This window comes from Camelina sativa, chromosome 14 (assembly GCF_030686135.1).
Source record: "Camelina sativa cultivar CO46 ecotype springtype chromosome 14, ASM3068613v1".
NCBI lineage: Eukaryota > Viridiplantae > Streptophyta > Magnoliopsida > Brassicales > Brassicaceae > Camelina > Camelina sativa.
In genome coordinates this window covers 14,986,071-14,999,674 of record NC_141893.1, presented here as the reverse complement: position 1 = coordinate 14,999,674, position 13,604 = coordinate 14,986,071, and the positions used below count along the sequence as shown (strand labels likewise).

At 37.5% G+C, this 13,604-nt stretch overlaps 5 protein-coding genes across 5 annotated transcripts; 2 read left to right on the top strand and 3 right to left on the bottom strand.

The window, feature by feature from the left end:
• Nucleotides 1-62: 62 nt before the first annotated feature.
• LOC104741699 (uncharacterized) lies at nt 63-1,945 on the bottom strand. Its single transcript, XM_010462604.3, has 5 exons — nt 1,825-1,945; nt 1,129-1,301; nt 952-1,050; nt 703-854; nt 63-593 (listed from the first exon to the last, which is right to left on the bottom strand). Exons 2-5 carry the CDS (start codon nt 1,297-1,299, stop codon nt 206-208), a joined length of 810 nt encoding a protein of 269 aa, XP_010460906.1. The 5' UTR covers nt 1,300-1,301; nt 1,825-1,945; the 3' UTR covers nt 63-205.
• Nucleotides 1,946-2,041: 96 nt separating this feature from the next.
• On the top strand, nt 2,042-3,048 carry LOC104741697 (uncharacterized). The gene is made up of 2 exons (XM_010462603.3): nt 2,042-2,421; nt 2,774-3,048. Exons 1-2 carry the CDS (start codon nt 2,187-2,189, stop codon nt 2,899-2,901), a joined length of 363 nt encoding a protein of 120 aa, XP_010460905.1. The 5' UTR covers nt 2,042-2,186; the 3' UTR covers nt 2,902-3,048.
• Nucleotides 3,049-3,221: 173 nt separating this feature from the next.
• Nucleotides 3,222-4,599, bottom strand: LOC104741696 (peroxidase 7). Its single transcript, XM_010462602.3, has 2 exons — nt 4,248-4,599; nt 3,222-4,150 (listed from the first exon to the last, which is right to left on the bottom strand). Exons 1-2 carry the CDS (start codon nt 4,539-4,541, stop codon nt 3,386-3,388), a joined length of 1,059 nt encoding a protein of 352 aa, XP_010460904.1. The 5' UTR covers nt 4,542-4,599; the 3' UTR covers nt 3,222-3,385.
• A 2,803-nt stretch (nt 4,600-7,402) lies between these two features.
• LOC104741695 (uncharacterized) lies at nt 7,403-10,598 on the top strand. The gene is made up of 5 exons (XM_010462601.3): nt 7,403-8,646; nt 8,765-8,883; nt 9,008-9,670; nt 9,759-10,086; nt 10,170-10,598. The coding sequence occupies exons 1-5, from the start codon at nt 7,858-7,860 to the stop codon at nt 10,482-10,484; spliced, it is 2,214 nt and encodes a 737-aa protein (XP_010460903.1). The 5' UTR covers nt 7,403-7,857; the 3' UTR covers nt 10,485-10,598.
• A 219-nt stretch (nt 10,599-10,817) lies between these two features.
• LOC104741694 (uncharacterized) lies at nt 10,818-11,992 on the bottom strand. The gene has a single exon (XM_010462600.2). The coding sequence runs from the start codon at nt 11,931-11,933 to the stop codon at nt 11,013-11,015; it is 921 nt and encodes a 306-aa protein (XP_010460902.1). The 5' UTR covers nt 11,934-11,992; the 3' UTR covers nt 10,818-11,012.
• Between the last annotated feature and the right edge of the window lie 1,612 nt (nt 11,993-13,604).

The window sequence follows — 13,604 nt, the reverse complement described above, 5'->3', positions numbered from 1 at the left end:
TCCTGTATTTTTATGTCTCAATCTAATTAGCGGTTCTACAAGCATAGTCATGGAAATAAAAATGTTCAAAATAACACTTTCCTCACGTCAGTCATATCAATAGAATTGACAAACATACATCGCCAAGAACGTTCAAGTTACGCTACAAAGTACACCAAGAAGAATTCACAAAAAAAAAAAAGAAAAAAAAAACGTAATGCCCATTTCAAAAAAGCCAATTAACACTAATGTTACCAAGCCATATCAAAAGAGGGAACTGTACCAAGGCTAAAAACAGCAGAAGGTAGTGATGCTTGCTCGAATCGTAACTCCTTACTTCAGCAAAAAGAACACGTTTCATCGTCTTCACCAAGAAAATCCCAGTGCATAGACACGTCCATGGCATCAATGCGTAGTACGAGTATCCCCACATTATCTTGGAAAACCCCGCAAGACATAGACCAGCAAAAGCATAGCCTCCGTATGCCACAATGTCTAGTAACGGTGCCTCTCCGCTACCAAGTGATAGAAGTGTTACTTTCAGGAGCATCACTTGCAAAAACCAACCAACCAATCCTTTCACAAACAGCCAGTTCAAAGCTTCCGGTGTAAACCTAGAGAGACCAATCAGGTTTGAAACAGATTAATAAACCTTATCCAAGCCCTAAGACAGAAAAATCTAAGAGGGAAACCACAGGGAGAGAGACTAAACATAAAACTTACTTTCCATTAAGTCCCAATGAAAGGCCAGCAAGAACAACGTAGGTACCAAATGCCATAAACGGAATGTATAAATCTGGAGCATTGATATCATAGATTGGAGGCTTGTATGAGAGCCTACCACCAACTGGTTCAGATATTCTGGTCCAATGTCCCTGAGGGTTTTCAGCAGAACCCACACTAGTTTAATTTCATGGCTGGTATGAGAAGTTCCCAAACAGAAGAAGAAAAGAAAAGAAAAGACTAGCTTACCCGGTGTAGAAAAGGAAACAAAACAACCTTCAGTTTGTTCCTCACATATTGATCATTCACTTGGAAATAGTATTGGGGATCAGAGAAGTACCGGCTTATCTGTTTCATTTCAGACAACGAGTCAAAAACAACGACAAAAAAATCAGATATTACGTGAAATATAGGGAAACCACTTACATTGCTCTGCACATACTCAGAGCTTGATCCTAAAATTCTCTCCCCATAAGCTCCCAAACCACCACGGATAAAACCCGAGCCAGCTCCAGTGAAAGGATTACCAAACGGACCAGGCTGAGGGTTTCCTGGAGGTCTTGGCATCCCCGGTTGAGGTCCCATGTTATTATACATCTCTGCCATCAAACCAAAACCATCACAACCAACACATCTTAATCTCACACCAACCACAAAACCACCACCATCAATGCATCTCTCTTAAATCTTGAAATCAAATAGTAAGATAGCATTTTTGTACATCAAACATTTGCTTCTTCCATTTTGCAAAGACCAAATCAAGATTCAACACCAGATCCTAACATTGACGCTCTAAGTCATCATTTCAATTCATAATGAGTTCGATTTATTTTCGATTTCAATCACGAGAATGCATAACCAAGCTCCAAGCATAGCCTACTCGAGATCTATGATTCAACAGGAAGAGACCTCCAAATCATCTCTCAACACAATTTCAAGAGCTTCCAAGCTCAACAACACAATCATTCTAAGCTAATTCCATCGAAACAAATCAAATTCGTAACGGAAGAAACCAAAGATCTGATTCGCTAAATCGAGAAACAACAAACACATACGAAACGAAATAACAAGACGAATAAAAAAACTTCCACTACAGATCAACACACCAAAAATAATACTAACCTGGAGATGAGCAAGGTAGAGAGTAAAAAGCTTCGAAGGTAAAGTTCTTGCTTTCTTCTCAGGAGAATCAAACAGTGTGATCTGCACGGAGACGATGAAGGGTATTCTCGGGATTTCGTCTTCGCAACCGTTCTTCTCTATTTATTTGGGCCAAAATTGGGCCACTAAACAAAGAATAGGCTTTAAACTTGGAAAAGATATAGTTAAGCTATTAACCAAACAGACCCGGACTAATTTCTCAGTTCCTCAATTAGGTTTTAGACGATATATAAAACAAATCCGACGCTGAAATCAAAAACCCCTTTTGCCTCAAAACCCTAATTTTCGAATCTCTCACCAAAGCTTCGATTTCAACCGCAGCAATGGCGAAATCAATGAGATGCAAGAGAGTGAAGAGATTAAGAGCTATCAGAAGAGACATAGTAGAGAAGGAATCATTCACTTTAACGAGAGAAGACGCCAAGAACGCCGCTATCGAAGCCGCACTCGCTGCTCCGAAGCTACCAGTTCGTCTACCTCCAGTATCGCCGTTTATGGAAGTTGCGACGCCGTCCTCTGAGTCTGCTCCTTCCTCCGCCACTGTCGCCAACGATATGGGTATGTTCTGTTTCTTACTGTAGTATCATTAATTCTCTCAATGAAAACTTGGTTTTGTATAGATTGAGTAAACTTGATTTGTGTTCGCAATGTAACTTTTATCAAATTCAGTGTTGTGAGTGCATAGAAATGTTCTAGGAAACACATTTGTTAATCAATACTGGTTTTTTTTTTTTTTTTGAACTTTGTTCACAATTGCATCTTTACAAGTATAGTAGTTTCTTCTTCAACACTTGTTTGGTTTGGTCTTTTGGAAGCGATGGTTTTGAGTTGATTCTATATCTTTTGAAAGGGTTGGTGATATTGGCTATGTTCTGTTTTGGGATACTATTGTTGTTGTTGTTGTTTGCAGATGTGGAAATGGATGATGAGAAGAAAAACAAGTCGCTAAAACCTATCGGGAGGAAGTTGAAGAAGAAGTTTAAGATGGGGATGAAGAATCGCCGCAGTAAGGGTGTCCTTAGAGGCAAACGAAACTAAACTGGTTTGTTGTTTCGATTGGCATAACTATGGTTTTCTACTCTCTAAATTATCAGGTTCTTGAATGTCTAAGAGTATATCTACCTTTTGTACTATGTTTTCTCTTTGAGTTGCAATATTATAGAGACCCCTAAAGACTTCTGATTATGCCTCCCCAGCTTTCATTTTCTTCCATCATCACAGCTTCTTACTTGGATTCTATTAGCATTATGAATCTTTGACATATATTATCATACATTTGTCTCTAGTTCAAATATGGTGGTAAGTGATTTGGGAGAAATGTAAATCAGAAGTTGAAATAACCTTACCAGGGTTAAAAGTAACTTGTAACAAAAATAATTCTCAGTATAAATCAAGATTCACATTTTTGTTGTACAGACAACAAGTTACAGTTAAGAAGAGAACAAAATTAAAACCAAACAAGAAATTTACTTTCAAGAAACAGAAGATTCTTTTAGAAACTCATGAGAGATAATAATTATAATTAGTAAGCAGCTCCTGAGTTAGATTTGCTGCAAACCTTCCTGATCTCTCCGGTACGGTCTTCACCAGTGAGAACACCAACGTTGACCAGCTTGGCCATAGAGACAGCAAACTGCTGTCTGAACATCTGAGGAGGCTGCTCTGCGAAAGCTTTTACCAGCGGAGCGGTCCTTGGGTCCTTAACAAGCTCCTGATCAGTCGTCAAGACTCCCATATTCTTCTGAAGATTAATGTAATACTGATTATCGAACACTGCCGGAGTTATGGCGTCGAGAGAAACGGTCTCAGTCGCCCAGCGACACTTGCGTCTCAAGTAATCTGCGTATTTGGGTTCGATCGACGGATCAGTACCACTGGTACCGTTGTAGTTGTAAAGCCTGGACTGGATGGTGCCACAGTAGGCTTGTCCGATGGTATGGGCCCCAGATAGAACAACTAGGTCGAGGATGTTAAGACCGTAAGACTGAAACGTCTCGAGAAGGGCGGTGACATCACGGCGGCCTGAAGGGACTTTCTCAACGTCTCTAGCGTAAGAGGCTTTGGAGTCACGACGGCCGTAGGCGTTGGGCCAGTAAGGACCCCCGAGTTGGACGGTCGCGGCACGGCTAGCTGCGGTTAGGATGTCAGCGCATGATGCTAAGCCGGGGCAAGATTTCTCGAGCTCTGACTTGATATCGTCGATCAGCTCGAAGCCTCTTAGGGTTTTGCTCGCTGGAGATCTTCTCTCTGTTCCTTCGTAGTCTAAGAGAACCGACGCATCACATCCCTGAATGTTGTTATTTATTAGATATGCATATAAATATTACGCAACTGAACGATTGATGATGAATTTATATTTAAGAAAGAAGATATAGTTGCAATACCGTGACACCACAATCGTGGAAGATAAGGCGGAGGAGGGCGGGACCAAGAGAAGCGTCACTCTTAGTCCATTCCCTCACTTTGTTATCTACGATTTTCTCAAAATTTGGACAAATCTTATCATAGTAATTCAACGATAATTGATTGTCCAATGGAAACCATGACTGTGTGTCATCATCACCATCATCATCACCTCCGTATCCTCCCGCTCCCGGTAAGTCTTTCCGGCCAGCTGATACAGGCCAAGCCACAAGAACCACGAGTAGGACGACGGCTGAGACCACGGCCAACTTCATTATCTTGCTTTCTTGATAATATTGTTTTCGGAATTTGATGGATTTGTTTGATGAGAATTGTTTTGTGTGAGTAATTTATATATTGGGTTGGGAAATGAATGTGATGCTTTTACGTGGGAGGCACAACTAAAAGATTTGAATATTCAAGTGACTTGCCTGCATGTCGTATATGAAATGTTTATAATATATGATTTATGAATTCCTTTTTCTCTTGGAGAAAACAAAAAAAAAATGGGGATAATGATCTTTGGATTATTATTATTTTTTTTGGTAGAAATGATCTTTGGATTATTAATATCCGGGTTTTGACTTATTTGTATTATATTAATTTCTTTTATCTGTCTAACTTCTATTGGGTTAATTTATTTGCTTCTTGGTCGGTATAATAACATTATTTTCGTCTAAATCTCACTCGGGTAAATTAGTAAGTCGGTTGATTTAGCTCACGTTGAAATGGATTCAACTTTGAATCTCTTGGATGATATCTTTCCTGGTATTAATACTAATATGTATGACGAAAATGTATCTGGATCGTGTAAGTTGCTTAGTGATTTTAATGCATTTTAAAATCTCCATAAACTGCTCACACGATCCAGATGCATTTTCGTCATACATATTATCAATTTTGACGATAATATGTGAATAGTTTATGAAAATACTATTAATTTTGGAAAAGAAGAAAGTTTTAACGAGTTGCTTGCTGATTTTATCCAAGAGTTATAGTTCTTATATATATTGTGAATTAATACTCTTTTCGTTTTAATATAAGGTAATGTTTTAGAGAAATAATTATTTTCAAATTAAGTGATAATTTTATTGTTCTATGCAAAATTTTACTATCGTTTTTTAAATTAGACTATCTGTATCCTCCAAAATATTATGTTATTAGTTGAATAATATATTTTACACAATAACTAATTTTTTAATATAGAAAACATATCATTTATGTAGTTTTTTAATTAATATGCCAAAACCTTCATTAAAATTACAAATTCGTAACTAGGAAATACATGTACGTGTGGATGTGGTTTCTATGAATTATAGTTTATTACTCTATAACTTCTCATATAACTAGAGGAGGAAGCTCAATGGGGATCATGAATAAAGAGATCAAAATAATCCACAAATATTTGAAGGATTCGGTAGAGAAAAAGGTTCATTTTGGAAAAAAAAAATTTCATTAAAATGAAAATAAAGGAAATGAATTGTGTTGAAGGTAGATTGAAGAGACCAAATCCTCCAATGTGTGGACTTTACAATTTGGTACAAGTGTTTGACTTTAATTCGGATTGATTTGTACTTTTGGAAGTCTCAAGGTTAGGGGTAATAACTAATACACAGAACTTGCGCGAAAATAAATTTATTTTAAATTACTTGTTTTACTTATATTAGATTTAATTGTTAAATTGTTGAAAATCTTTCAAAAATATTTCTTATATAATTCATGTTAAAATTCTTTGGTTAGATTATAATATCATTTTTACGATGCATCAAAAGCTAGTCAAGGAGAATTTTTTGTCTTTCAATGTGGATGTCTAAATGTAATCCAATTTCTCTTAAAAACACTTGTTATATAAATATATGTCGGACAAACAATTAAGATCTCTTGGAAAACAATGGCTGACCCAAAGGCAGCTCTCACCCAGAATGTTTAAGAAATGGCAAAAAACTCGACCACAAAGTCCAAAGCCACTTCCATCTTGGTTGGATTGACTACACATTAATGCAATAATAAGTAATGAAGAAAACATATCTTTCCAATATTCTTGATTTTCTCACTATACCTTTAAGATGGTTTTTTTTACGTTGACAAATTTGTGTTTTAATATTAATTTGTATATTTTTGCTTTTGTTATGTTGTTTGTTTAATTATATTTATATTATTTTAGTAGAAAGTAACTTTTATCCTCACATTTTTAACTAAATCTAAAAGTAAACAAGTCGTTATTGATAGCGGTGTTATCATGTTATTTGTCTAACTTTGTCATTCCGATGGAGAGGAAGACCGAGCACTAGTATCAATTATATTCTTTAGTGTTCACAAAAAAATTGTTCGCTCAAATTATCAAGTAAAATACTCAATTGGGAGTGATTTACCAAACTGACTTCTTTGTTTCTCCCTACTTATTAGAGGTTGTTCATGTATTGAAAAACATCATTGCGAATCACCACAACATCGTTCTTTATGTCCTAGATCTCGGAGCCACAAAGTACCTGATGGCTGATTATGTGCTTGTAGATCATTACCATTTACTGATTTAGACTGATCACTCAATTTACAGTTCATATTTATGTGGGTAAATGGATCACGGTCCATCGTGGTTCAGTATCTCAGTTCGACCAAATCTCAACTTTGCAGCCCATTATAAAAGTTTTAATAGAATTTTCCAACCTTAATCAGTAAATAGGACAACACATATTTATAAACAAAAGATAAGATTGATCAGGAAAAAAGATTGTACCTAAGATATTTTGTATTCTTTAATCAAATTTGTTTCCCTTTTCTGTTTCTCCAGTTATACTGTTATTCTAAATATGTTTAGTGTTTACTATCTTTAGTTCTTCAATTTGATTAAATGATATGGCATAAAAAAAGTGCATGGTTCCCAGTTTCCCACTCACCAACGGCTAAATCTCCCAACGGCTCCAATTTGACTATCGCATTTATGAATTAGGAGCCTTATTATCACTTTTAATAAGCCTTATCACTTTTAATAAACTCAATTAGTATAGTAATCAAATGCTCCTTATTTTTTGCCATTACTAATTAAATACTTTTACCAATATAAATGACAAGTGTATACAGAAACCTTTTAATTTATTTATATAGTCAAGATTTATACTCCAGCTTTTTTTTTTTTAGTTTCTTTCCGTAACGATATTTTTCACTTTTGGCCACGGAAGCTTTTTCTTTCCCTCGAGCGTACACCTCATATGTTTATTCTCTTATTTTACAGACACGTTCCCAAGTTTAAGGGACAAAACAGAGCGATTTTAGGACAACACATATTTGTGTTAGCGGTGTTTTGGAAACAAAATAAAACAAAAAAAAAAGGTTTTTACTAAACAGATAAGAACAATACTGTTTCATCGGTTCTGTTTCTTCTTCCTCTTCTTCATTCGTTCATCCTCGTATCTCCACCACTTCTTGTTGTTCTGTTATTTTAACGGAGAGAAAAATCTGTGTTTTCACTAACCCAAACCTAATTTCTCTTTCTTTATTCTTCTTCTTGTAAGAGAGAAACAGAGTTGTTCCTCTTTAACTCTCATCGATCGAATGGTATTTTGATCCCCTTGTGTTCGATTCTGATTAACAATGGCGTCTTCTCAGGTGGAGATACCTTCTCCGTCTCAGAGATTCGGGTTTATCCTCAGAGACCTTAATCAAAACGCTGGCGTTCTCCAGAAGAATCTGAAACCTTCTCCTCCGGTGAAAGACCATCACGAGCTCGAGCTCTTCAAATCTCATCATGTCTCCGACGAGAACTTGGTCGATTCTTGGATCGAGACTCACAGTAACAAGAACAATCTTATTCGATTGGCGGAGAAACCAATTGTTAGAACAGAGCGTGTCCTTGAATCTCCCGTTGAACATGGCGGTGCTTCTTCTTTGGTACAGATGTGGGAGGCGAGGCTAAACCGATCCAACGCCGTAAACTCACCGAGCAGTGGGCGCTGCTCGGTGAGTAGTAGTCGGAGCGATTCAGGACTTAGTAGTGTTCAAGATTCGATCGATGGAGATTCTGAAATGGCTAAAGAATCCAACGTAGCAGAGGCTACAAACCCTAAACCGACGGTGGATGTTGAATCTGAGAGCAAATGGGGACGAGTCGCTGATCTAGTTCGGAGGCTTGGCATCGAAGACAAGAAGCTAACCACCGGAGATAGTGGCGGCGACGGTGGACTCTCGATTTTAAGGCCTTGTAGCAGTTCGTCGTCGTCGGAGAAAAGCAGTTTTCCGGTGGTTAGTTTCTCGCCGAGGATCCGAGGACGGCAAGCGTTTACCGATTTGCTTATGCAAATGGAACGTGATCGCCACCGTGAGTTGAATTCGCTTCTTGAACGCAACGCAGTTTCTAGGTTTACTCAACGTGGTCGTCTCCAGGTAAAAATTATATTTTTCACTATTTTGATAAATCCCCTAATGTTTTTGTGACTTTTGCATAATGCACTTGATATTTTTCTTAATTACAATATCGTCCTGTTATGTTTCTTGTAACCAGTCAATGTTAAGGCTAAGGAGCCTCAAACGCTGTCTTTTGATTCAAGATCGAAACCTGTCTAACGCAAAACCAACCGGAGTAAACCGGATCGAATCAGGCTCTGCAGTTCTGAATTTAAGGTTTATTTTCGTAACCTCTGTTCAGAACAGACTGTTTTTAATCTTTTCCCTAAAAGGTTCTTGATTTTAGTTGTCAGCATTTGTTTATTTCTGATTCTTGATCTTTGAATCTATCGCAACGCAGAGAGAAATTTCGTGCAAATGCATTGAAGACGGCGGCTGCAGCAGAGCAGAGGAAGGATCATCATAGATCCGATGAGATGACTGACAAAACTGTACAAGGAACTACCGAGAACACGAGGTTGCAAAAAGGCGTTGTTACTCCAGAAGCTTTCTCCAAAGAGCGGTTGAACATCCGTGACAGCAAGATAGAGGAAGCAATGTTATGTAGTAAGGAAGGAGAAGCTGTAAATCCAACTGTTGGATTAAAAACGAATTGCCTTCAACTGCAAGAAACAAGAGAAGTAGAAGAAACTTGCAATGACGATGGCGAGGCTGGGAAGATAGAAGAAGTGAAGACAAGTCTGATCCCCTGCATAACTCAAGAATCGTGGTTAAGGCAGAATCAAAGTGATAATTGTATCCAAGAAACTCAAACACAAGGTGTGTTACATAAGAGTAATGAGATTGATCAATGCCGTGAGGGACACGAAACATCATATCTGAATGGATGGGAAGAACAAGAGGAGTATGAAGATGAGAAGTCTTACTACGGAGAAACGAACAATGACTGGCTTAGCGAAATATCTCGGCCACGAAGTTACTGGGAGGAACTGAGGAAGTCTAGGTACCTAGAAGTAATGAACACTCGGTCTGAGAAAGAGGACATACGCAGACTCCTTGAGCGGTAAGTAACCAACAAAATCATCAAACCTCTTCCTCTTTAACTGTTGACCATTAGTGACTGAGAAAATGTGTGGTTCCACTTAATCCAGAGGAACGGTGACAGATTTTCTGGAGAGCGGGTTGCGAGAGAAGATCGATAATCTCATGATGTCCCGTGTGCAGTCACACTCCAACAGGCACTCTAACCAATGGGAATTCCAACAAGTAGAAGAAGAGGCAGAAGAGACAGAAGAGACAAATGAAATCGAAGAAGAAGGGTCATTAACGGAAGGCAAAGAGCAAGACGATAGAGATGACTTGAGCCAGTCATCATCTTCATCACAAATCTTTGCATCGTCTCCTGCAGGATCATGGAGTTCTCAAGACACTGGAGTTACTTCCACTCCTGTCTTGTCTGTTCAAAATCCTCATTCACCTGTGAGTCTTCATCAATTTATACAATAGAAACTTGCAATCACACTAGTGGTATATATCATTGAACCGCTTAAAATCGTTTTCAGGAAATGGAGCTGATAACTGGTATGAGATCACAGATCCAACAGCTACAGCAAGAAATGTCGGTTTTACGAGATTCAGTCAAATCGTGTTTGGATGCAAACGCTAGCTTGCAACAGAAGGTTCATCGAGAAAACCCAATGAAACGAAAATGCTGCGTCTGCGACGATACGCAGGTTGAGGCGGTTTTGTACAAGTGCGGACATATGTGCATGTGCCTGAAATGTGCCAACGAACTACATTGGAGTGGAGGGAAATGCCCGATTTGCCGAGCTCAGATTGTGGACGTTGTTCGTGTCTTCTTCGATACAAGGAACTGATTTTAAAACGCTGACTATTTCACTAATCGTATTATACTCTCTTAATATTAGGTTATGTTACCCGACATTGTAACCAAAGACTTTTGTCCAGTTTTATGAAGCTTTTTTGATCTCCTTAACTTTTGCAACCACTCTTGTAACCATACTCTTCATCGGTTTTGATACTTAGTAGGACTCGAATGACCTGAATACACACTAAAAATTGGACTATGAAAGTGAACAAAATTACTGTAATAATGAAAGCTAAAGATTACAGGAAGCTAAAAAAAAACCCTCAAGAATAGGAGATTTTTAAAGTCAGAAACAGAGCTTTTTTAAGCAAACACGAAAAAATGAGTTTTGAATTATTTCATTATCATCGATTTTGATTTCTCAAAGATTCAGCAACCCCTCTCGCTCTCTCTCTCTCTCTCTCTCTCTCTCTCTTGATAGATATTTAGTATTTACACAGCCTTACGAACTCACATTCATATACACATACATATTAGAAAAAAAACTCTCTGTGTTCTGTTTTTGTTTCCTCTCCTTTCATGCGTTTTGTGCGGTCAAGAAAGTATTGAAGTCATCTCTAGCCTTACGCAAACGTGGAGTGATACAAGTTCGCGGCGAAGTAGGGCAAGAAACAGAAGCCGACGAGGACGAAGTCGAGAATCTCACACGACGTTGCGGTGAAGTCTCAGCCGATCTCCGGTGATCTCTAGTACTCCTCGTTTTCAAAACGCTTCTCAAAGCCAAAGTCTCTGTTTCTCTATCGAACAAGAAACCAGAAGTCACCGGTTCTTGCACATCTCTTCCTCTATTTCCTCCTCGGCTGTTACATTTCGTCATCTCCACGGGGAAATCGTGAAACAACCGACCGTTATCTTGGATCAGAGCGGTCGTCGAAGCCCAAGAACCGCATTCGAATTTCTCGAGCGAGGCGCGTATGGAAACAGTTGAATTCGTGAAGGAAGAAGCTCTGATCATCTTCTTCTCAATAGAATCTTGGCGTTTCGAAGAAGATCTAACGGGCTTGTGCTTCCCGAATCCAGGTAGAGACAAGCAGAAGGCGTTACATTTGAAATCTTCTTCCTTGTAGAGAATCTTCTCCGAGTAATGTGTTTTCCTCATAAAAAGGAATGATTCTTGGTGGCTAAGCTTCTTCCGGGTTTTCATTGGCTCTGGGAGCATAGGAAGCGGAACTGCTGAGTCTCTAGGAGGAGGCATGGCTGGCGGAAGTACCATTCTGAAGCTGTCGTCTCTTGCCGATGAACGGGAGAAAATAGGACTGATTGATTTCTCGTTCTCCAGAATGGCCTTCTTAATCAAGAAATTGATGTTAGGGTTAGGGTTAGGGTAAGGGGTTGTGTTAGGGTTTTCTCCTGGAAAAACACTGAAACCTTGCCACTCACTATCACTCGAATTATGGGCTAAACCATCTTCAAACGCAAGCATTGCCGGAGGAGGCATAACTAGATTTGTCAACGGAAAAGAAGAGACTAGATTTTGAGAGATGGGTTTATAATTTTCCGGGTAAAAAATATGCGGAGGATAGAGATATAAGTAGTAGGGAATATAAAAGAAAATGGGAAGCACGTTGATCATGGCAAAAGTAGTGACTTACATGTCGGTTCTATCTTTGTCCTCAGATTTTGACATGTGGTTACTATCATGATTTATGTGTGTGTATCTATGCGAGAATATTAAAATAAGATGAGATTTTAAGGAACAAAAAAAAAATGATTTGATTTTTTCAGTTTTAGGATGTTGGATGGAGACGTATGAAATGGTTTGCACGTAGTTCGTGACCTGATCGTTTTGAGTTTACTTTACCTTTGTGTGAGTGTTCCTCTGTCTCTCTCTCTATAGGTAAGTAAGTGAACACTTCTGTGACATGTGAATATTAGTTCTACTTCCAAAACGAATCCAAGATTACTCTTGGAAAGCCAATACCATACGAAGTAGTACAAATTGAGTCATCTCGTGTGAACATGGTTATCGAACATACTTATCATTTTATCTGAAAAATCTCAAACACCTAATACATTTTACAACAGGTTTATGAAAGTATTAATTGAGCCTTTTTTTAATTTCCTTAAACTTGTCTATGGTTTTTTGGCCTACAAATCACGGAAACTGGATAAACCAATATGAAAATGCAATTGTGCAATGTTGACAAACGGTTCTTTGAAATGTTTCACACTAACCAAATAAACAAAACATAGATTTGTTCACTGTAAAAAGAAAAAGCTGCTATATTACTATTACTTACGTTTTGTAGACTTTATTTTTAGCCCAGACCTTCTTAGCTGGTTTCACCCGGGTGGATTCAAGATATATCGTACGACGGCTGGTTCAACATCTTCGGAAAATAAAACACAAAGCACACATGCAAATAACCCACAACCACAAATACCACTTCCCACAGCCTTTCATGTAATTAATCTTAGGACCAACCTTTTTTACCTCAGCGTAATTCTCAACGCCGTTGGTGAAATGCCGGCGTTTGCCATAACGTTTTTCGGTCCGTGAGAGGCTCATTATGACAAAAGCTAGAATTATATAACACTAGTAGCAGGTTTAGTTTACATTGTTTTTAGATTTTTTTTTGTGATTTTGGAAATTCTTTGTTTTTATTTATTTACTAAGTAATGATTGTTAATTAAGAAATTATTAGTTAAATAAAAATATTATGTGAGATTTAAGATATAAGGGTTATTAAAATGTGTATCTTTTTATTTATAAAATACATTATTGTGAATTTATAACTAAAATTGTATGTTGTTTAAATATTTAGAATTTTTTTATTAAAATATACTTTAGTTTATTTTAAATGGATTGAAAATGAAATATCAAGATCATGTAAATTATTTATATTAAGGTGTGGAAATAAAACAGCTATTTATTACTCGACATTATCCTATACAACCCAAATATATATATTATAATTTTATATCCTTAAACTATTTAATCATCAAATTATTTGTTAAGAGAAATTTTTATTATGTAAATTCAATTGAATAAATTTGTTACACTAAAAATTTAAAGAAACAAAATGACGCTTGCGAAAGAAGAGAGCATCAGACGGCAACCTTTTGGAGGTTGCCAAAAAAAATCTTACTTTATTATTAGATGATATAA

Excerpts from the sequence above, each read along its gene's own strand:
- LOC104741697 (XM_010462603.3), top strand. The coding sequence starts at position 2,187 with ATGGCGAAATCAATGAGATGCAAGAGAGTGAAGAGATTAAGAGCTATC. Across the intron at positions 2,422-2,773 it reads CACTGTCGCCAACGATATGG|ATGTGGAAATGGATGATGAG; the intron begins GTATGTTCTGTT and ends TGTTGTTTGCAG.
- LOC104741696 (XM_010462602.3), bottom strand. The coding sequence starts at position 4,541 with ATGAAGTTGGCCGTGGTCTCAGCCGTCGTCCTACTCGTGGTTCTTGTG. Across the intron at positions 4,151-4,247 it reads TCCACGATTGTGGTGTCACG|GGATGTGATGCGTCGGTTCT; the intron begins GTATTGCAACTA and ends AACAACATTCAG.
- LOC104741694 (XM_010462600.2), bottom strand. The coding sequence starts at position 11,933 with ATGCCTCCTCCGGCAATGCTTGCGTTTGAAGATGGTTTAGCCCATAAT.
- LOC104741695 (XM_010462601.3), top strand. The coding sequence starts at position 7,858 with ATGGCGTCTTCTCAGGTGGAGATACCTTCTCCGTCTCAGAGATTCGGG. Across the intron at positions 8,647-8,764 it reads CTCAACGTGGTCGTCTCCAG|TCAATGTTAAGGCTAAGGAG; the intron begins GTAAAAATTATA and ends TCTTGTAACCAG. Across the intron at positions 9,671-9,758 it reads ATACGCAGACTCCTTGAGCG|AGGAACGGTGACAGATTTTC; the intron begins GTAAGTAACCAA and ends CACTTAATCCAG.
- LOC104741699 (XM_010462604.3), bottom strand. The coding sequence starts at position 1,299 with ATGTATAATAACATGGGACCTCAACCGGGGATGCCAAGACCTCCAGGA. Across the intron at positions 1,051-1,128 it reads CTGAGTATGTGCAGAGCAAT|ATAAGCCGGTACTTCTCTGA; the intron begins GTAAGTGGTTTC and ends GAAATGAAACAG. Across the intron at positions 855-951 it reads TGTTTCCTTTTCTACACCGG|GGACATTGGACCAGAATATC; the intron begins GTAAGCTAGTCT and ends GAAAACCCTCAG.